The sequence below is a fragment of the Macrobrachium nipponense genome, chromosome 23, assembly GCF_015104395.2.
Source record: "Macrobrachium nipponense isolate FS-2020 chromosome 23, ASM1510439v2, whole genome shotgun sequence".
Taxonomy (NCBI): Eukaryota; Metazoa; Arthropoda; class Malacostraca; order Decapoda; family Palaemonidae; genus Macrobrachium; species Macrobrachium nipponense.
The window spans coordinates 30,170,980-30,193,291 of NC_061090.1; the positions used below are offsets into that span (position 1 = coordinate 30,170,980).

The following is a 22,312-nucleotide window of genomic DNA, read 5'->3' on the forward strand; positions in this document are numbered from 1 at the left end:
TATTTCCGTTAAAATATATTCTGATATAGGAAGATTAAATGTCAGGATATTTCCGTTAAAATGTATTCTGATATAGGAAGATTAAAACGTCAGGATACTTCAGTTAAAATATATTCTGATACAGGAAGATTAAAATGTCAGGATATTTCCGTTAAAATATATTCTGATATAGGAAGATTAAATGCCAGGATATTTCAGTTAAATTATATTCTGATATAGGAAGATTAAATGTCAGGATATTTCCGTTGAAATATATTCTGATATAGGAAGATTAAATGTCAGGATATTTCAGGTAAAATATATTCTGATATACGAAGATTAAAACGTCAGGATACTTCAGTTAAAATATATTCTGATATAGGAAGATTAAATGTCAGGATATTTCAGTTAGAATATATTCTGATATAGGAAGATTAAATGTCAGGATATTTCAGTTAAAATATATTCTGATACAGGAAGATTAAATGTCAGGATATTTCAGTTAAAATATATTCTGATATATGAAGATTAAAACGTCAGGATACTTCAGTTAAAATATATTCTGATACAGGAAGATTAAAATGTCAGGATATTTCAGTTAAAATATATTCTGATACAGGAAGATTAAAACGTCAGGATATTTCAGTTAAAATATATTCTGATATAAAAAGATTAGAACATCAGGATACTTCAGTTAAATTATATTCTGATACAGTAAGATTAAAATGTCAGGATATTTCAGGTAAAATATATTCTGATATACGAAGATTAAAACTTTAGGATGCTTCAGTTAAAATATATTCTGATACAGGAAGATTAAAACGTCAGGATATTTCAGTTAAAATATATTCTGATATAGGAAGATTAAAATGTCAGGATATTTCAGGTAAAATATATTCTGATATACGAAGATTAAAACTTTAGGATGGTTCAGTTAAAATATATTCTGATACAGGAAGATTAAAAACGTCAGGATATTTAGAAAATATATTTCTGATATAGGAAGATTAAAATGTCAGGATATTTCAGTTAAAATATATTTTGAAATAGGAAGATTAAAATGTCAGGATATTTCAGTTAAAATATATTTTTAAATAGGAAGATTAAAATGTCAGGATATTTCAGGCAAGATATATTCTAATATCCTCTATCAAGTGTCTTCAGAGGGTTCTCTATGTCTATTTGTACAACTCATGCACATAAGTTTAAAAAACCTACATACCTGTCAACCTACCTCTTCTCATACTCTGTGAAAATCTGCAGTTCCCTCAGGGGTATTTGATTCATCAACTGTTTTTACTTTCCGTCGACTGCCAGGTGTTGGAACTCTCATCCTGCTTCTGTGATCCTTTCATCTGTGGTTAAATCTACGGTTGGGAAGAATAGAGTGGACTGGATAGCTATTAGCAATTATATGTCTCAATGTTAAGTATATATTAGTTTTACCAGACCACAGAGCTAATCAACAGCTCTCCTAGGGCTGGCCCGAAGGATTAGATTTTTTTGCGTGGCTAGTAACCAATTGGTTTCTTAGCAAAGGGACCTACAGCTTATTGTGGGATCCGAATCACATTATATCGAGAAATTAATTTCTAATCACCAGGAATAAATTCCTCTGATTCCAAGCTGGCGGTCACAGGAAGCAAACTCCGGCTACCAGAATGATAGTCGAATACGGATCCCACTTGTCCAGTGAGGAACTATAAGTCTCTATGAATACAGCCAAAGACTGCTGAGTGATGGTCGCAGGTTTGGAAGAGACAACGAAAACCATTCGATTTATGCGAATACCCGCTGGAGACACCAGCCAGCGAGAGTTCTCGATGGAGACACTCGCCAAACTCCTCATTCAATATTCATCCTCCAATCTTGTCGTATCGGTAAGATCTCCAGGCGAGGAGGGATACCTGAGGATAACAGCCTTCTGTATACTTGGGATGAAGTGTTCGCCGGTGTTCGGGGAAAAAATGCTCGGATATGAGAGATGAGTTCGAGTCGGAGAGATGTACTCAAGATGTCAATATCGGTTTCTTCTTCTTCTTCATCTTGTTTTTCTGTTTCTTTTTCTTCTTCTTCTTCTCCTTCTCCTTCGTCTAAGATGATAATTCGGGGAAATGGGAGATCTCGATGGCTCTTGTTATGGCGAATGCTGTTTCACATTTTTTTCCTTTGTAGCACAAATACATCTGATTATTCAAACTGTAAACACAGGCATAGACGTGGCTTTCGACTGGGGGTGGGGTGTTAAGTGGAGGGGGGGAGAAGAGGAGAGATCCAGTAGGGGGTTAGCCCTCTGATTATTAGTCATTATTTTATCCTCTATATTTACTGTGGCTCGCCACAGTCAACCAGTACCAGGTACTGTTTCTAGGTTCATAATCCACAGGTGTGTAGTGATAAACTTATACAGATAAATTAAGAAAGTTTAGGAAGTCATGGGGTTATTGTAGCAATATATATTATATATATATATATATATATATATATATATATATATATATATATATAAATATATACAATGAAGGCAGGGGAAGCACACCAACAGGTCAAGGAACTCATATTTATTAAGTTGCAACGTTTCGAAGCCAATCAGCAGGCCTCATTTTCAAGCTAAAAAGTAACAATATCTAATTAGTAAAATAAAATTAAGCTACAATATTAAAATACACAATGTAAGGTACAATAAAACAATCACAGTTAAAAATACAAATAAGGACCAACCGTTGAGTGCGAAGTCAGAGGAAGGACTAACAAAAAGTGTTAACAGTTCACGAGAGGTAAAAAGGTGTAGACGTGGCATGGTTTCAGTGAGGGGACCAGTTTTTTAATAAACAAAGATTCATTAATTGTTAAAACCTCGTGATTGGAAGCTCTGCCCAAAACCTTAAAGTCCTTGTACTGAGCTTCCAATCACAAGGTTTTAACGATTAATGAATCTTTGTTTATTAAAAAACTGGTACCCTCACTGAACAACCATGCCACGTCTACACCTTTTTACCTCTCGTGAACTGTTTACGTTTTTTGTTAGTCCTTCCTCTGTCTTCACACTCAACGGTTGGTCCTTATTTGTATTTTTAACTGTGATTGTTTTATTGTACCTTACATTGTGCATTTTAATACTGTAGCTTAATTTTATTGTACTAATTAGATATTGTTAGTTTTTAGCTTGAAAATGAGGCCTGCTGATTGGCTTCGAAACGTTGCAACTTAATAAATATGAGTTCCTTGACCTGTTGGTGTGATTCCCCTGCCTTCATTGTATAGTGGGTTTAGAGAAAATCCGCCAGTTGAATATATATATATAATATATATATATATATATAGATATATATATAATAATATATAATATATATATATATATATATATATATACATACATACATACATAAGCTGTTTCTATAACCATTAATGATAGAACTTAGGGTTTCTTTTCGACATAATTCAAGACAAATTCACTAGAAAACTGAGCGTAAATTTGTACGGCAAAGGCAATGCCAAAGAATAACATAATCTCTTTTATCCAGCCTTCAATTACAAGGATATCTCCCCCTTAACAATCAAGTTACTCTGCTCTGAACTAATCCAGAAGCCAGACTTTTAGTTTCAATCTTCTAAAAATATCTCAGGAGAGAAAAAAAATTGCTTAAAGGAAGAAAAAAAAGAGGAAAAACATTTTAAAAAAAAATATTGCAATCCGTGTAACCAAAACGTGCAGTCACACACAGGCGCTTTTGAGGTTCCTTCTCAAAGTTATCTGTTTGAAAGGAAACAGCAGCTACCTGGGAGCAACTCTCTCTCTCTCTCTCTCTCTCTCTCTCTCTCTCTCTCTCTCTCTCAAACTTTTGCTTCATAAACCATGAAAGGAATTCGGCTTTGACTCTCGAAAATGAAAAGCGAGAGAGAGAGAGAGAGAGAGAGAGAGAGAGAGAGAGAGAGAGAGAGAAATACGCCGTGTGAGTGTTGACAGATATTCGACGGACCAAAAATAAGCGAGATGAAACGATTTTTTTTTTGAGGGGGGGGAAGGGAGGTGGGGGAGCAAGGATTTACATTTAAGTCAAAATAAAACAGTAAGGAGAGATATCAAAAAGGCTTTTATGGAAGGGAAATCTTAAGAAATTTACAGTCGTAAATATAAACAAAAGTTCTTAACACAAATTGAAATTACATTTAAACGATCCCTTATAATAACAGTTTGACTCCCTCTTGATACGGGCTGCTCTATAAGCAAGAGCCTGTGCTGGCATAAGGCCAGCTTAATCTCCAAAAACATCCCTCTTGTCTCGTTGTGACCTTAAAAGTTTTCAAGTTTCCAGCTTATGCAAAACTGATAGCATACGGTAAATGACAATACATACACTTGATAATGATATATATATATACATAATATTAGATGATAATTTTGATCATACGCTTCATTATGAAATTCCTACAGATAACTCAAAAGAGTTTTTGAATTTCCATCAAAATCACAGTAATTTTCGACGGGTTTTTATTCGTGCCTCTATTTCCTGTTTGAAATCATCATAAAGGGAAATGTCTGAATGATTTGGAAGCAGGTTTTTCTGACGTATAAAGAAAAAATGTTCGAAAGGTTTTTACAGAATGGACTCAATTAAGTCGAACTTTTCACAATTATAATCATTTTTATTGCAAGCAGACTTTATCAAATAGAGCATAAAATAAATAAAACATTCGGAAAATATAAAAGGCGTTTTTTTTTTCGTGGCGCCAAATGAGTAAATGTCCCACTGTTTTTTCATTGAATGGACGAAGCTATGTCTCCATAACATCACAACAATTACAAATTAAAAAATAATTATGAAAAGATATAACGTCTTTTCCGGACTCGAACGAAAAAATACAAAACAATTTAAAAACCATTTTGAAAATAAGATCACGAAAACATCCAACAAAGATGAAAATTTACCTTTTAAAATTTTTTAAAATAAATAAAAAAATAAATAAATAAATAGCCCGGAAAAGACTGTCGTAGAAATGGACATGCACACTTCGAAGTCCAACCAGCTCGGACTTGCAGTAGTCCTGAGAGAGAGAGAGAGAGAGTCATCCGGATTACTTTCAATCCAAGGGGGATTTATAGGGGTTGGTTCGTAATCCCCCTTTTCCACGATGGGACAACGCAAAGCCTGAAAGTTGCGTTTCCGTGTTTTACCTTGCTCTTGAGTGAAGGATTTTAGAATTCTAGGAGTCAAGGATTCTAGGATTCAAGGATTCAAGAATTCTAGAATTCTAGAATTCTAGGATCCTATGATTCAAGTATTCTAAGGATTCAAGGATTCACTGATTCAAGGATTGTAGGATCATAGGATTCAATGACTCTAGGTTTCAAGGACTCAAGAATTCTAAAATTCTAGGAGTCAAAAATCCCATGATTCAAATATTCTAAGGATTCTAGGATTCAGTGATTCAAGGACTCTAGGATCATAGCATTCTATGATTCAAGCATTTTAGGTTCTAGCATTCTAGCAATCAAGAATTTTATGACTCCAGGATTCAACGGTTCTAGGTTCTAGGAATCTAGTATTCAAGAAGTCAATTTTTCAAGGAGTCAATGATTTTATGATTTAAGGATTCTAGAATCCTATGCTTCAAGAATTCTAGGAGTCATGGATTTTATGATTTAAGGATTCTAGGATTCTATGCTTCAAGAATTCTAGGAGTCATGGATTTTATGATTTAAGGATTCTAGGATCCTAGGATTAAAGAATTCTAAGATCCAAGTATTCAAGAATTCTATGATTCAAGGATTCTACTATCCTAGGATTCTAGGAATCAATAATTCTATGATTCTAGAATTGAAGAATTCTACGGCTCTAAGATTCGAGGATTCAAGGATCCTAGTATTCAAGAATTCTATGATTCTAGGATTCAAGAATTCTATAATTCTAGTATTCAAGGTTTCTAGGCTCCTAGGGTTCAAGGATTCAAATGATTCAAGGACTCAAAAATTCTAGTACTCAAGGATTCTAGGATTCAAGATTCCTATTCTTCAATGATACTAGGATTCAAGGATTCTGGGATCCTAGATTCCGGCCAAGAGTGGACTGGTTAACAATGACTCAAGTACCTTTACAGTAACAGGATATTGCTCTTACTGTTATATAATATTCCTGTTTGGATTTAACTTGAAGATTGAGAGAGAGAGAGAGTTGAGATATGATCAAATAACACATAACAACGGAAATAAATAACGTTAAAAGATTAGTGTTAAATTATGACTTATTTTGACATCATCGCCTTATTATTTATTCATTTAATATTGGCTGTTTTGAATTTCCCAGTGAAGGAAATAAATATATAAATAAAATGTCCATGTAAGTAATAAATTCCCAATGAAGAAAATACACAAATAATATTTCAACCTTAGTAATAAAATTCTAAAACACATTAAATTGCTTTTTTTTATTTAATCCAGTCAGTCACGTTTCTGAATATTGAAATCTGTAACTTGGATTCAGTGCGAAACTACAAGGTACAGTACGCAATATATTTTATTATTACGACAGAAAAAAAGTTTGCATTGACACGTGTATTACTATTATCTAATGCACTGGATGAGTTACTTGTAATCAAACACATCACTGCAGGCACTTCGTCGTGAATATTATCATTATACGAAACGCACAGATGGCAGAAACATGACTGGATTACAGATGAGAGATCTTGATACAGTATCAATTCATATACCAGAAATATCACGACATACATCGCAGGAGTTATTCCCACATATACACTGTACAACTTGCTGGAGGACCAGGGAACATACGAGACCCGAAATTCATCCCAAAAATGCAGGCAGGGCCACACGCGCCCCCTTGGAATTCATTAGCCCAGTGATAATGCGAAAAAGGGGGTCGCCTGCTTTCCATTTCAGCGTCATTGGGAGAGAAGGAACAGAAAGGAAAAGGGAAACGAAGCCTTATTCGCGTCACTCATAAGGGTGAATTACCCAAGGCAAGGACGAGGACTAGGCATTGCTAGGTCATGATGCGGAAAAGGGAAACTGGAGCTTATGGCTGTAGGCTGCAAGGGTGGAATCTCCGAGTCATTGACGGGAAATATTCATTGCTGGGAAAATGAGGAATCCGCGATATATTGGGAGACTCTCAAGAAATCAGGAATTCTGGGAAATGCAGTCTATCATTCTTTTGTGAATGAATGTATATTATTATTAACGGCTTTTTAATCAGTAATGACATCTCTCTCTCTCTCTCCTCTCTCTCTCTCTCTCTCTCTCTCTCTCTCTCTTATTTGTATTGGATCAATTTTGAGAAATATAAAATGCATGAATTGACACAAAGTTACCAATGTGAAAAAAGTGTCAACTGAGAGAGAGAGAGAGAGAGAGAGAGAGAGAGAGAGAGAGATTGGATTACACACGTTACTGTGTTTTTACTCGTAAGTAAAATAAAAATAAAAATCCCGAATTTCTTATCTCTCTCTCTCTCTCTCTCTCTCTCTCTCTCTCTCTCTCAGTTGACACTTTCTTTTCACATTGGTAACTTTGTGTCAATTCATGCATTTTATATTTCTCAAAACTGATCCAACAAAAATGAGAGAGAGAGAGAGAGAGAGAGAGAGAGAGAGAGAGAGAGAGAGAGAGCGGAGTATTCATTACAAAATAAAGACAGGCCAAACCCATGGATATTTTTTGGAACATCCCCCCCCCCCGTTCCCCCCCACGCCCATGTTGAAAATAGTAGTATTACATTCCAGTACATCAAAAGAATGTATGATATTTTACTCTCATAGAAAAGCGCATGTGATGAATATGAAACATTCCTACCAGCAGCATTTTATTTCGTCATGGCCGGATATGTGTACCTACCTACATCCCCCCCCCTCCCCCCCCCGAACGCCGCTGGGACCCAAAGGGGCAATTATTCATTTCGACTATAGAAATTATTGTTGGTTGGCTTTTGGGGAAGTCATACATCCGGTTAAAAATGTCAATTGGATTTGCTCATGCTTTCTTTTTTAATTCCTAAATAATACATTATTTGGGTGTAAAATAGTTGTGAAATACTGCAGATCATGCAGGTGGTGGATGACGTGCTACTAATGGGTATTTTGAAAAGAAAATTATAATATATATATATATATATATAGATATATATATATATTATATATATATATATTTATATATAATATATACAACAAAATGTATAAAAACTGTAATTTTACTCCCACTCTTGTATTTATGCCATATCATTCAGAACCATTCTCTCTCTCTCTCTCTCTCTCCTCTCTCTCTCTCTCTCTCTCTCTCTCTCTGGGCTGACATTCATCATCAATATCCCCCACTTACCAAAACACAAAATTTGTATTGCAATCAAACAGAGATGACGAATACGAGCAACACAAACACACGACTGCAATAACACGAGCGAGGTACCGGCCCTATGTAATACCTGTAACGCCTTAGCCAATTAAGCCCAATTGCCCCATCAATGACCTCTGGACAACAGGTACCAACGAACATTCCGCCGAACACGGCGTTTGCTATCTTAATCCCCGGGCGTTGGTGATCGACGCCGCTGCTGTGAGACGAGGAGCAACAAGTTATCATCATGATTGCTCGCAGTGTTATGTCGAGAGCAAGGTTCCCCCCGACAGAGAATGGGGTCATGATAGCCATAATTATGCTTTGCTGATGCGCTGCCGAGGAGGAGGAGGAGGAGGAGGTGGAGGAGGAGAAGGAGAAGGAGAAGGAGAAGGAGGAGGAGGATTAGGAGTAGGATGAGGATGAGGAGGCGGAGGAGGAGGAGGAGACAAAGGAGGAGACGGAGGAGGAGAAGAAGGAGAAAGAGAAGGAGGAGGAGGATTAGGAGGAGGATGAGGATGAGAAGGCGGAGGAGGCGGAGGGGCGGCGGGGGCGGAGGCGGAGGCGGAGGCGGAGGAGGAAGCGGAGGAGGAAGCGGAGGAGGAGGCGGAGGCAGTGGAGTAGGAGGAGGCTGTAATGAAATGTCAGTGGAAGTAGATGGGAGCGTGTTTGGAGAGAAATGTGGCACGAGATGATGCTTGTAGGGGGTAGGGGCGCAGCTGTTATTGAATCTTGCGAACAAGGGAAGGCGGTAGGGCCGTAGAAATGACTGAATCTCGTGGAACGAGACAGTGGGTCCGGGTGTATCTTCTGTTACGTCTCAGGGGACAAGAGCTGAGGTTATTGTCAGCTGATGAAAAAGGAGAAATGAGTTCAGTTGTTGCATTATTAGTGTCTACATTCACAGGTACCGAAAGACACAGAAGCAAAGGAAAAGTGATAAAGGAAGAGAGACAAAGCAAATTGACAAATGGGCAGCAAACTTAACAGTTTGGTAAACGATGTTTACTTTGTCATTATTCTGATTTTGAAGAGAACAAGGAAAAGGCAAATTGACAAATCGACAGCAAACTTTACAGGTTGGTAAACGATGTTTGCTTTGTCATTATTCTGATTCTGAAGAGTGGAATAATATATGAAAGGTTTTCAATTCTGATTTTGAAGTGGAATAATATATGAGAGGTTTTCAACGAAAATATCTCGGCTTGGAATCCCCTAATACCTTCTTGGAACTGAACTGAACATAGAAGAATTTTGCCCAAAGGCTGACCACTGGGACCTTTGAGGTCATTCAGCGCTGGAAAGCAAATTGACAGTGGGTAGGATTGAAATGTGTAACAAGAAGAAAACCTCAAAGTAGTTGCACTATGAAATAATTGTTAGGAGGGGGTGGATGGCAAGATGGAAGAGAGAGAATATGAACGGAGGTACAGTAAAAGGAACGAAATGGGTTGCAGCTAGTGGGTGAAGGCACGCTGCAAAGAATCTTAAGTCAAGGGCACTACCCACCTTACGGGTAATACCCTCTTGGAACGATGTAGTTAATTTGCATGTGCATATTGCCGAATTTCTTCTAAAAATAAGAGGTGATACTCTATTCCCAACAAAGGTATATAAGAAGTCCTCATATCTCTCTCTCTCTCTCTCTCTCTCTCTCTCTCTCTCTCTCTCTCTCTCTCTCTCATTGATTTCAGGTTCATTCACCCAACGTGAAAACGAAAATGAATACCACATTATACTTTTCAATGGAGAATGAAAATGCTCCCATTCTGATTGACAGATTTTGTCGAACTTCGCCGCGTGACAACAATTTCATCAGGGTATTTATATGCATATATGCAACGCCATTCATCATGCAAATGGCATTGCAAATTGATTTTAGGTCAATCAAGCCTACGAGCGCATCGTCATGATGAGGAGAATTGTAAATGTGGATTTAACGTTTCTGTAAAAATTAACCTTTAAAAATAAAAAGAATTGAGTGTGTTTTATTAATTAGTTGAAGAAATTTTTTTATATTTTTCTTTTTTAATTCTTTTTTGTGGTTGTCCTAAAATCGTTAACAGTCCTTGCTGTTATATGTTTTTATTCTTGTTTGCTTTTGTTTGTTTGTATGGTGTTTACACGTTGCATGGAACCACTGGTATATTCAGCAACGGGACCAACTGCTTTACGTGACATCCGAACCACGTCGAGGGTGAGTATTAATTAGTTAAAGAAGAAAAATTTTTTTCGATTTTTTCGAACTTTTTTTTATGGTTGTCCTAAATTCGTTAACAGTTCTTGCTGTTATGTTTTTATTTTTGTATTTTCTTTATTTTTCTTTTCGCTTTACTTTTATTTACCGTTATCATTTATATTCTTTATTTCCAAGACTAATCTCATTATGAGCGCTCAACTTGAAGTGAGTAAAAGTTCTTTAGCGATAAATTAAATTTCAGATGTAATTCCATTTTAATCAACGGTTGTCATTTATAGCCTATATTCTAAAAATAATTTTTTTATTAGCGCTATACCTGGAGTAGATAAAGACTTTCTAATGAGTAATTACTTTTCAGAATTTATTCATTTCTTATCGAAATATCAATTTTGTCTGTTTCTTAAAGAATTACTGTTACTAGCAAACTTACCCATCTACGATGGGTGATAAAATACGGGTGCAGAAGTGAAAAATTTATATGTACTATTTGTTCAGCAATATTAAAATAAGGGCGATTACACGAATAGTCTCTCTCTCTCTCTCTCTCTCTCTCTCTCTCTCTCGTAATGTAATACATGGGACGATCACTGAACGCAGAGAAATTCTTATTCATTGTTGTTTCCCCTCTTTTAATGATATTTTCTCTCTCTCTCTCTCTCTCTCTCTCTCTCTTAAAGTAAGTGAAGGGACGATCAATGAACGTAAAGAAGTTCGTATTCATTATTGTTTACCCTCTTTTAATGATTCTCTCTCTCTCTCTCTCTCTCTCTCTCTCTCTCTCTCTCTCTCTCTCTCTCTCTCTCATTGTAAGTCAAGTAACGAAGACGGTGATAGGATTATCGGATTACTTAGCTCTCAAATCACAAATTATCTCCTCTCTCTTTCTCTCTCTCATTTTTTGATAGCAAGATAAAATTATAAAATTGCAGTGCATTAATGTCGTTAAATTTGTCAATTACTTTGCACGGTGATACGAATAATAAAGTATCTTTCTTTTCATTATGTTACTGCAAAGACGCAACTTGTATGTCAGTGCGTTATGGCTACTGATAAATGCTCTTATGATCCTGTGTCTTCCAAAAAAGAGTAGAAAGTAGGAACTTGTCAGTTTCCTTTTTATTATGTCCATTGGCAGGATCGAAATTCCGAAGCAACATTACCAGGCAGTACTTCTTCAACGCTATTTTGTGCACTGGCAGTCCCGATGGATTTAAGTTATTCAAAAAATCTTGCGGATATTGATGATAATTTTCATCTTCTATTGTGTCCGAGCTGAAATATTCGCGACTTTCTCTGGGGAAGTTGTACAGAAATTATGTATGAAAAATCGTAAAGTAACTAAGTCTACGGGAATAACCAGCCTCGCTTCACGGCCAGAAACAGCTCCGTTTCAGGGAATCCCTTCTCACCCCCACCCCCTACAAAGGAGGGGGGGTAGGTTGGATGAAACCCCATTACAAACCATCTTAGGGGTCACCACCATAACCCTGCCAAGTTTCATGCCCATCTGACCAGCCGTTTGGCCGTGATTGAATGACAGACAGACAGACAGACATTACGCCCATTATAGTATGATTATTAGAGTTATACTAGAAATGGGTACAAGTTCATTAGAGATACTACATTTCGGTCAACCTATGCAACTTATCTCAATATTAATTCATATTTCTTACGCGCATATTAATTCAACAGCCATATTATAAAATAAATCATCCAAACTTGAAAAAATCACCGATTACTAACTTACATTATTCGATACGTAGCCGATAATTCAAGAGCTGAAACGCAGAATGATTATCTAATTAATAATGATCTAATTTACCCTATCAATGAGTAAAAATTAGAGAACAATAATTCGTTGGTCAAATGTATTTAAACCCGATACGAATTATTGTGGCACCTGGAATAATCGCTGGCAGCAAAACGAGGCGCATTCCTGAAATAAAAATTATTAGATTCCTGTCCGATTATTCGGAATTCTCCTGATTTAATCATCTGCTCTTTCAACACTTTGAATCTCACGTGGGAATTTAAAATAGCATTTTATGTCTTGTTTGTTCATATATTTGGTTTCAGTTTGTTCAGAATGGCCTTTTTTTGGGGGGGGGAACAATGGTACTGTATTCAAGGTTAGTTAGAAATAAATGGGAATATTTATGAAAATAATGTAATCTTTAGATGATATATATATATTATATATATATATATATATATATATATTATATTATTACATTAATTTAATTAGATATAAATATAGGATATATATATATAGATATAATAGTATATATATATATATATATATTTTTTACTATATCTATATATAAGAATTGTTTTTTCAATTATGATTTTTTATAATTCAAGAAGTTTTTTTTTAAATAACAAAGAATGTTTTTCTTATGATATAACAAAGAATGTTTTTATGCATAGAATAACAAAGAATGTTCTTTCTATGAAAGAACAAAGAATATTTTGTTCCCATGAAATAAAAAAAATTCATCAATGAAAAACAAAGAACTTTTTTATTTGTGAAATAAAAAACTTTTCCTATGAAATACCAAAGAATGTTTTTCATCTATGAAATAACAGAATGTTTTTCATCCCGGCTTATCTTTGGGAATTCGCCTCGGGATGAACTCGCTTTGCTGAGAGGAATATATTTCAATTTCAATTAGAACGCATAAATATTTGTGGTCGGTCAAAAAAAAATACGCTTGAAAATATTTACATTTAATCTCTTCTAAAATAAACTGATTTGATTAAGCCTAAAGGAAATGTCGCAAAATATTTATATAAAGAAGCAATATTTGTACTCGCTCGGCTCTGGAACGCCTAGTGTACTTAAATCTAGATAGTACTTAATTAAAATATTTATGAAGAGAATAACCTAACCAAACTTAACCTAACCAAACCCAACCTAACCTAACCTATACTCGTCATTTTTATAAGTAGACTGAAGTGAATGGTTTTAAGTGTGATAATATGTATAAAAAGGATTTTAGATTGCAGTTCGTTATTTGTTTCATACGATCTCAATGGGACTCTTGTATAGCGTTGTTGGAAGCTTCAAAGTTTAGCCACAAAAATACCAAGAATACCCACGACAGTAATAATAATAATAATAATAATAATGTCTTACTATAATGGGCGTTATGTTTGTCCATCCATCTGTCATTCGATCACGGCCAAAACGGCTGGTCCGATGGGCATGAAACTTGGTAGGGTTATAGTGGGGACCCCTAAGATGGTTTATCATGGGGTTTCATCCTACCTCCCAACCCCTACCCCCCCCTCCAAAGGGGGTGGGGGTGAGAAGGGATTCCCTGAAACAGAACTGGTTCTGCCAGTGAAATGGGGCTGGTTATGCCCGTAGACTTAGTTACTTTACGAATTTATCATACATAATATCTATATACATATGCTTGTTAGTATAATAATAATAATTCCTACATAGTGACAGTGGCACGTTTACATATCTGCAGAGATTACAAGATACTGAAGAGCTCTTATTGTAACTCTGAAGGAATAATAATAATAATAATAATAATAATAATAATAATAATAATAATAATAATAATAATAATAACACATAGATGAGACAAGATACAAATACCTGGGAATAATGGAAGGAGGGGATATAAAACACCAAGAGATAAAGGACACGATCAGGAAAGAATATATGCAGAGACTCAAGGCAATACTCAAGTCAAAACTCAACGCCTGAAATATGATAAAAGCCATAAACACATGGGCAGTGCCAGTAATCAGATACAGCGCAGGAATAGTGGAATGGACGAAGGCAGAACTCTGCAGCATAGATCAGAAAACCAGGAAACATGACAATACACAAAGCACTACACCCAAGAGCAAATACGGACAGACTATACATAACACGAAAGGAAGGAGGGAGAGGACTACTAAGTATAAAGGACTGCGTCAACATCGAGAATAGAGCACTGGGGCAATATGTGAAAACCAGTGAAGACGAGTGGCTAAAGAGTGCATGAGAAGAAGGACTAATAAAAGTAGACGAAGACCCAGAAACATACAGAGACAGGAGAATGACAAACAGAACAGAGGACTGGGACAACAAACCAACGCACTGACAATACATGAAACAGATTAAAGAACTAGCCAGCGATGACACATGGCAATGGCTACAGAGGGGAGAGCTAAAGAAGGAAACTGAAGGAATGATAACAGCGGCACAAGATCAGGCCCTAAGAACCAGATATATTCAAAGAATATATAGACGGAAATAACATCTCTCCCATATGTAGGAAGTGCAATACGAAAAATGAAACCATAAACCACATAGAAAGCGAATGCCCGGCACTTGCACAGAACCAGTACAAAAAGAGGCATGCTTCAGTGGCAAAAGCCCTCCACTGGAGCCTGTGCAAGAAACATCAGCTACCTTGCAGTAATAAGTGGTACGAACACCAACCAGAGGGAGTGATAGAAAACGATCAGGCAAAGATCCTCTGGGACTATGGTATCAGAACAGATACGGTGATACGTGCAAATAGACCAGACGTGACGTTGATTGACAAAGTCAAGAAGAAAGTATCACTCATTGATGTCGCAATACCATGGAACACCAGAGTTGAAGAGAAAGAGAGGGAAAAAATGGATAAGTATCAAGATCTGAAAATAGAAATAAGAAGAATATGGGATATGCCAGTGGAAATCGTACCCATAATCATAGGAGCACTAGGCACGATCCCAAGATCCCTGAAAAGGAATCTAGAAAAACTAGAGGCTGAAGTAGCTCCAGGACTCAGGCAGAAGAGTGTGATCCTAGAAACGGCGCACATAGTAAGAAAAGTGATGGACTCCTAAGGAGGCAGGATGCAACGCGGAACCCCACACTATAAATACCACCCAGTCGAATTGGAGGACTGTGATAGAGCATAAAAAAATAAAAAATAAAAAAAATAATTATAATAATAATAAATGTACTCTACCCTTCTTGAATCCGTCAAAACAAAACGAAATATCATTTTCCGACTTTTCTCTCCGCCGTTCCTTTCATACCGAGAAAAGAGGATTAAACAGGATTTCCTTCAGATTCTACGGCAATCCCTCCTTTGAGGGATTAAATGAAGCAAGCGTGTACGCAGATATAAGCAGCAATATCATTAAGACAAAATGATAATTCAGTTTCTCTTTATTTTTTATTATTTTTTTTGTCTCACTGGAGATTTGTAGGGAGAATGCACGTTACAAATTTAATGAGTTAAAAATATTCATAGTAACATGAGTCTTGAAATGGAGGAAGAAATCCAGTTATGTATGGGTACATATGTAATATTTAAAAATAGATTAGTTGTACATATGTAATATTTAAAAATAGATCAGTTATGTATGGGCACAAATGTATTTAAAAATAGATCACTTATGTATGGGTACAAATGTATTTAAAAATAGATCAGTTATGTATGGGCACAAATGTACTTAAAAACAGATCAGTTATGTATGGGCACAAATGTATTTAAAAGCAGATCAGCAATGTATGGGCACAAATGTATTTAAAAGCAGATCAGTAATGTATGGGCACAAATGTATTTAAAAATAGATCAGTTATGTATGGGCACAAACGCAATGAAGAATAGATCAATTATGTATGGGCACAGATGTATTTAAAAATAGATCTGTACAAAGGGCTTTCTAGTCATCGAATAGATCCCCAGAAAGCTATCTGTAGAGATTTATTTTTACTGTGACTGAAAAAGGACTATAACTATGACTCACTCTTTTCAGCGACAGATTAAACCGCAAGTAAACATAAACAATAATCTAAGACGAGGGAAAAGAACAGTACAATAAACCTTCAGAGAAAACTGCTGCAGAGAGGAACTGCAGCAGGGAATGACTTCGCAGTTCTCATATAATACCAGAGAGGATGTCAACCGAGAGAGAGGGGAAAAGGAAAGGGGAAGATAGAGAGAGAAGGGGGAAGTGAAATCGAGTCCTTGATAGGGCAGTGATTGCAATCTGTTGAGGCCCAGGAGGGGAAAGATGGCGTCCGCGAAATTACAAAGTCGAGGTGAACTTGGTGTTTTGGGTAACGTAGACGAGTTCAAATCTCCATTTTTTTTTATATTTATAAATCTGATCTCAATTTAATTTTCAACGTACGAGGGAACCCTAAAATTTGTACTCTGACTCGTCACTTTGACATAGCTGCCTACTGAGAAAGTATAAGTTCGTCAAAGAAAATGCATCTACATGAATCATGAACTTTTATTAAACAGGCTAAGGGAGAGCATGAAAAAAGGGGGAATAGGAGATTTAATATACTAAAATATAGGATTCAACTTGACAGCTTTACATAATATCATATCACAAATCTTAAAATTAAATTATTAAAACATTTATGGATCACAACAGCCCAAATCTAACCTTAAGTATTTCATAATAGCTAAGGATATCAAAATAATTCAAACCTATAATAATGATTAAGTATTATTATTTTTTTTCTCTCTCTCTTTTTCTCTCTATCACAGTCCTCCAATTCGACTGGGTGGTATTTATAGTGTAGGAGTCCATCACTTTTCTTACTATGTGTGCCGTTTCTAGGATCACACTCTTCTGCATGAGTCCTGGAGCTACTTCAGCCTCTAGTTTTTCTAGATTCCTTTTCAGGGATCTTGGGATCGTGCCTAGTGCTCCTATGATTATGGGTACGATTTCCACTGGCATATCCCATATCCTTCTTATTTCTATTTTTAGATCTTGATACTTACCCATTTTTTCCCTCTCTTTCTCTTCAACTCTGGTGTCCCATGGTATTGCGACATCAATGAGTGATACTTTCTTCTTGACTTTGTCAATCAACGTCACGTCTGGTTTGTTTGCACGTATCACCCTATCCGTTCTGATACCATAGTCCCAGAGGATCTTTGCGTGATCGTTTTCTATCACTCCCTCAGGTTGGTGCTCGTACCACTTATTATTATTATTATTATTATTATTATTATTATTATTATTATTTATTATTATTATATTATTATTATTATTATTATTATCATTATTACTACTTATTATATTATTATTATTATTATTATTATTATTATTATTATTATTATTATTATATTATTATTATTATTATTATTATTATTATTATTATTATTATTATTATTAATTATTCACAGGATGAACCCTATCCATACGGAACAAGCCCACCAGAGGGGCACTGACTTGAAATTCAAGCTACCAAAAAATAAAGTAGCAAATTGAAAGGTTTAACAATAGGCAATAGGAAATGCAGAAAGATGAGATCACGGACCAAAAAGGAAAAAAATAAATCACCGAATTACTACTGACTAATTAAATCCAATCTGGTATAAAAAAAAAGAAAAGTACAAAAAAATGCCAGAATCAGACAAAGATATTCAGTTGAAACAAACAGAACCCTTTCCACTCAAAGTCTGTCTCTCTCATTAACGCCGCTCGCCAAAATTGGAACAGAAATAATCGTGTTACTCTCCTCGAAGGTAATTCGTCTTAGGAAATAATTACATGTAATTACATTTTTGACCTGCCGGTGAAATTCATTAGTGGTGCTAATGACTTTCCGACATAGCTCAGTGATTAAAGAAAAGGAAATTAAATTCTTTTTTAGGGCATCAAAGCAAATTGTTTGCTTGCTTGCTTGCTAGGGCGCATGCGCGTATGCGCGTGTCCCAGAGCATAGAAGTTAAAGACAAGACAATGTTTTAATTCTAGAAATAAATAGTTAAATTGCTCTGGAAGTTCAAGTATATACAAAATATAATCTCTAAAATAAGCATTTTCCAAAATTATGAGAACTGAAAGTAATAACAAAAATGAAGACGTTCGGTTTTAAATATTGCTAAATTTAACTGTCATAATCATAATGTTTACTTAATTTCTATATTTTCACATTTCTATCAACATCCTTTCCGTTGAAAGCCTTGAAATTCAATTATCATTCAGAAGATGAAACCTATTCCTATGGAACAAGCCCACCAAAGGGGCCACTGATTTGAAATTCAAGCTTCCAAAGAATATTAAGGTCTTCATTAGGAAGAAATAAGATGAGGTAAATGGAAATACAGAAAGAAGAGACCTCACTTATTAAAAAATACAAAAAAACACCAATAAACTAAAAAATAGATAAAAAATGTATTAAAATGCAAGGAGAATAATATTAGGGTAGTATTGTATTGCCTTCGCTTGAACTTCTGAAGTTTCAATTACACGACTTCCTCTGGGAGGCTGTTTCCACAGTCCAGCAGTGTGAGGAATAAAGGACCTCTGGAACTGAGAAGTTCGACAGCGAGGACCATTGACTGCATATTGGTGCTTCTGTTGTTCAGCGACTCTGGTTACTCTCGGCAGATAAAGGTTATCAAGGATCAATTGTGAATGTGAGAGATTTCTGCTGAAGTAGAACTTATGTAAAAGTGACAAACAAGAAAAATCTCTGTTGAAATACAACTCATGAAAAGGTGACAAGCAAGAGAGACACCATCCGTCGATGGTCCAACTCATAACTGCTACTATTTGGAAACAGAAACCTACGACCAAGAACCACTCTATCTAAAAAGAGATAAATCTCTGGCAGAAGCAGACATCCACACTAGAGAACAATAGTATTCTAGCAAAGGCAGTACAAATGACCTTGAAACAGGTTGCAGTGATTTTATCATTGTTATCAATATGATATAGAGGCCTTACGAACGATACCTGGCTTTCGTGTGGTATTTACTGAAACTTTCCATAAGATGTTTCTCAAAAGTTAGTTGTCTGTCAAAGGTTAACACCAAGAACAGCTAAAGGGTAAAGGGAATAATAATAATAATAATAATAATAATAATAATAATAATAATAATAATAATAATAATAATAATAATAATAATAATAATATGTAGGATAAGTGATGGACTCCTAGGAGGCAGGATGCAACCCGGAACCCCACACATAAATACCACCGAGTCGAACTGGAGGACTGTAATAGACAAAAAAATAAATCAATAATAATAATAATAATAATAATAATAATAATAATAATAATAAAGGATTAAAAAAACCTTCTTAAAGTCGAACGTTTAAAGGTAATCTGCTGTCAACAGGGACAGGGATTTCCACTGATTCCCTTAATATACAGATTCGTGACCAGTTCCATCATAAGGGGATTCTCCGTCTGATGCAGGATACACGACCTTGTTGGTCTCTGCGATGATCCTGGGGATTTGCTGGTACAGAATAATGTGAGGTTTTATTATTATGGTGGACGTCCCGACGTTCTGAAATCTGTGATGTTGTGGAGTATATAGTCAAGAGGGCATTGTGGCTATTACAATTTCATATGTATGTGGTAAAAAAAGTGACCAGTAGATTCTACTATATATATATATATATAGATATATATATATATACATATATATATATATATATATATATATATATATATATATGTGTGTGTGTGTATATATATATGTATATATATATGTATATATATATATCATATATACATATATATATATTGCATATATATATATATATATATATATATATATATATATATATATATATATATCTATATATATATATTTGATTGGTGGAGATGTTCTGTTACAACAGAATTCCATCTAATAAAAGGAGAGACATCTGGTTATCATATGGGAAGAAAAGGAGAGTTGGTGGTGGGATGAAGACATTGAGAAAGTAGTAAAAGATAAGAAGAGGCAAAGAAAAGATGGGAAGAGTCACAGTCAGTGGAAGACAGAAATAGGTACAGAGAGAAAAACAAGGTGGTGAAAAAGGTGGTAGCCCAAGCTAAAGCAAAGTCGTATGATGATGATGTATAATAAGAGCTGGGGACAAAGGAAGGATTAAAGAAGATGATCAAGCTATCAAAGGCTAGAAATAAGAGCACCAAAGATATAACACATATCAAACAAATAAAGGATCAAGAGGGTGTAGTGCTTAGAAAGGAGGAAGACATTGTGAAGAGATGGAAAGAATATTTCGAACAGTTGTTAAAATGAAGAAAATAATAGACTAATAAGAGAGGATGGGCAAGTGAACATTGGCATGGTAATGAGGTTTTCTAGGCAAGAGGTACTAAATGCACTGAAGAAGATGAAGAATGGAAGGCAACCGGACCAGACATGATCCCGGTGGAGGCATGGAAAGCATTAGGAGATGAAGGACGTGGATATACTGTACGATCTTATGATAAAGATCCTTGAACAGGAAAAGATACCAAATGAGTGGCGTGGGAGTATATTGATCCCATTTTAAAGGGAAAGGCGATGTCCAAGAGTGTGGTAATTATAGGGGCATTAAATTGATGTCCCACACTTTGAAGATACTGGAAAGGATAATAGATGCTAGACTGAGAGAAGAAGTACAAATAGGTAAAGAGCAGATGGGATTTATGAAGGGAAGGGGAACAACAGATGGTATATTTTGTCTGAGGCAAATAATGGAGAAATTCGGGGAAAGACAAAGGGACCTACATATGGTATTCATTGACCTTGAAAAGGCTTATGACCGAGTCCGAGACAAGAGGTATGGAGGAGCCTGAGGAGAAGATGGATGCCAGAGAAGTATGTGCGATTGATACAAGAGATGTACCGGAATGTATTTACCCAGAGTGAGGAGCAGTGTTGGGGAGACAGAAGGTTTTGAGGTGAGAGTAGGATTACACCAGGGGTCGGCTCTGAGCCCACCCATTTATCTTTAACATAGTGATGGATGTTATAATAGAGGAAGTAAGGGAGACAGTACCATGGAACATATTGTATGCGGATGATATTGTTCTGTGTGCAGAGAGCAGGGAAGATCTGGAAGTGAAATTGGAAAGATGGAGACAAGTACTGGAGGACAGAGGAATGAGAATAAGTAGATCCAAGACAGAATATATGTGCACCACCACTGAGGGGGATGATAGAGAAAGTATTCAGCTTGGTGGAGAGCAAATAAGGAGAGTTGATAAGTTTAAGTATTTGGGATCTTTTGTTAACGCTGGAGGAAGTATGGAAGAAGAAGTAGAACATACGGGTACAGGCAGGCTGGAACAACTGGAGAGCGGCCTCGGGAGTTCTTTGTGACAAAAGAGTGCCGCTTAGGTTAAAAGGAAAATTTCACAAGACGGTGGTAAGAACAGCAATGCTGTATGGTACGGAAACAGCAAGCATGAGAAAAGCAGAGCAGAAGAAGATGGATTGTGGCAGAAATGAGAATGCTTAGGTGGATGTCTGGGGTAAAAAGAGTGGATAGGATCAGAAATGACTACATAAGGGGGTCAACTAAGGTGGTGGAAGTATCAAAGAAAGTGCAGGAGGGGAGGCTGAGATGGTATGGACACCTGTTGAGGAGAGATGAGGACCACGCTGGGAGACATACTATGGGGGGTGGAGGTGCAAGGAAGAAGAAAAAAAAAGAGGGAGACCAAGAAAGAGATGGAAGGACTGTGTGAGAGGAGACTTAAATGAGAAGGGAATTGATGAGGCAGAAGCACAAGATAGAAATAGATGGAAACGTCTCATCCGAAACGGCGACCCCATATAAAAATGGGAACAAGCTGGGAAGAAGAAGAAGAAGAAGAGAGAAGAAAAGGAGCCCATAAAAACGCCAACATATAGAAAGAAAGTACTATATTTCAGAGACTGCCGTCTCTCTCTCTTCAGTTAGGTGATGTATTCATTATCCACCTGAAGAGAGAGAGAGAGAGAGAGAGAGAGAGAGAGAGAGAGAAGAGTCTGAAATATAGTATTTCCTTTCTATATTTTGGCGTTTTTATGGGCTCCTTT

The 22,312-nt window shown here is 36.0% G+C and overlaps 1 protein-coding gene across 1 annotated transcript in view; it reads right to left on the bottom strand.

The window, feature by feature from the left end:
- The window catches only part of LOC135197487 (uncharacterized protein DDB_G0284459-like), a 39,428-nt gene that overhangs the window by 5,214 nt on the left and 11,902 nt on the right, over positions 1-22,312 (bottom strand). The window contains exons 2-3 of the mRNA XM_064224555.1: positions 8,777-8,957; positions 8,399-8,543 (exon numbers count right to left, since the gene is read on the bottom strand). Of these exons, the coding sequence (XP_064080625.1) occupies positions 8,399-8,543; positions 8,777-8,957 (326 nt within the window). The remainder of the gene's footprint in view (positions 1-8,398; positions 8,544-8,776; positions 8,958-22,312) is intronic.